We start from the raw sequence: 1,125 nt of genomic DNA, 5'->3' as shown, positions 1-1,125 counted from the left end.
TATCTCTGGCCTGTACCCCGGTTCTGTATAAATAAATAAATCTAAAAAAAAAAAAAAAAGTCGGCTGAGCACACTGGTGAGAAATCCGAGCTGTAGGGAGGTGATACTGCTTGGGGGGATGGCTGAGAGCGGTCGGTCCATTTTCCTTCATCTCAAAGAGAAGACCTGGTGCGAGGTGGGAGCACAACACCTCCTGGGCTGCCCGCCCTGCCCTTAGCTGAGACTTTCCCTGCCCTCCAAGGGCCGCTTGATCTGCTCTCCAGGAGATGGCCTTTGCTCTAGTCCACAGCAGTGAAGAGGCTGGAGTGAAGGTGACTGTCTACGCAGGTCCTCCTTTCCCTTGGTGTTGACCCACATGTGACTCCCTTAGAGCCTGGTGCTCGGTTGTACCCACCACTGGAGAGAAATATCTGAACGCACCCCCTGACGGCTGAGTCTGGGTTGCCGGGACGCTGGTGTCCCACGGGGGTCCCAGCTGGGCTGTGCGCAGGGCGGGCAGAGGGCACAGACTTACCAGCATCACGCGCACAGAGTCGGCCACGAGCCTCACGTAGGGCTTCAGGATGTCGTAGTGGAAGGCTGGGGTCAGCATCCTCCGGTGCTGGAACCACGGCTGCCCGTTCAGCAGGAGCAGACAGTACCCTGGGACACAGAGGGACGTGAGTTCAGGGATGGGTGACCAGGTCAGAGGGACAAGTGGGAACAATTTGGCAGAAAACAACGGTGTCATCAGGGGGCACATTGTGGAGGAAAGGAGGGTCATTATCTTTCAGGAATGTGAATTCCTCAAAACAGGTGGTGCCTAGGATGTGACTATGTTATATGAGTTAAATGTTCACCAAAAGCAGAGGAGCAACAAAGCTTAAGGACACTGGAGTTGCCTGAGGTGATACGGAAGAAGCTGAGTTCAGGCGGGTTCTTGCCACTATTAGGATGGGGTGAGGGTTTTATTAAAAGAAGAGAAATGAGGCATGGTAGACCTCTCCTGACCTGCTGCTGCTCCCCTCAGCAGCCTGTTCTGTTCCCCACGCTATCTCTGCTGAATCCTCTCAGTCCCTACACCTCTGGCCTGTACCCTAGTTCCTATATGCATAAATAAATGAATCTTTAAAAAAGAGAGAAGAG

At 53.4% G+C, this 1,125-nt stretch overlaps 1 protein-coding gene across 1 annotated transcript in view; it reads right to left on the bottom strand.

The window, feature by feature from the left end:
• Positions 1 to 642, bottom strand: part of LOC101620983 (cytochrome P450 4A11-like) — a gene marked incomplete at its 5' end in the record, with an annotated part of 3,895 nt that extends 3,253 nt beyond the window's left edge. Inside the window, one exon of the mRNA XM_004695800.2 lies at positions 515 to 642. Within this exon, the coding sequence (XP_004695857.2) occupies positions 515 to 642 (128 nt within the window). The remainder of the gene's footprint in view (positions 1 to 514) is intronic.
• Between the last annotated feature and the right edge of the window lie 483 nt (positions 643 to 1,125).

Source organism: Condylura cristata, unplaced genomic scaffold, assembly GCF_000260355.1.
Source record: "Condylura cristata isolate star-nosed mole 26May11 unplaced genomic scaffold, ConCri1.0 scaffold00510, whole genome shotgun sequence".
In the NCBI taxonomy this organism is placed as follows: domain Eukaryota; kingdom Metazoa; phylum Chordata; class Mammalia; order Eulipotyphla; family Talpidae; genus Condylura; species Condylura cristata.
This window is presented reverse-complemented; position numbering and strand designations above follow the sequence as displayed.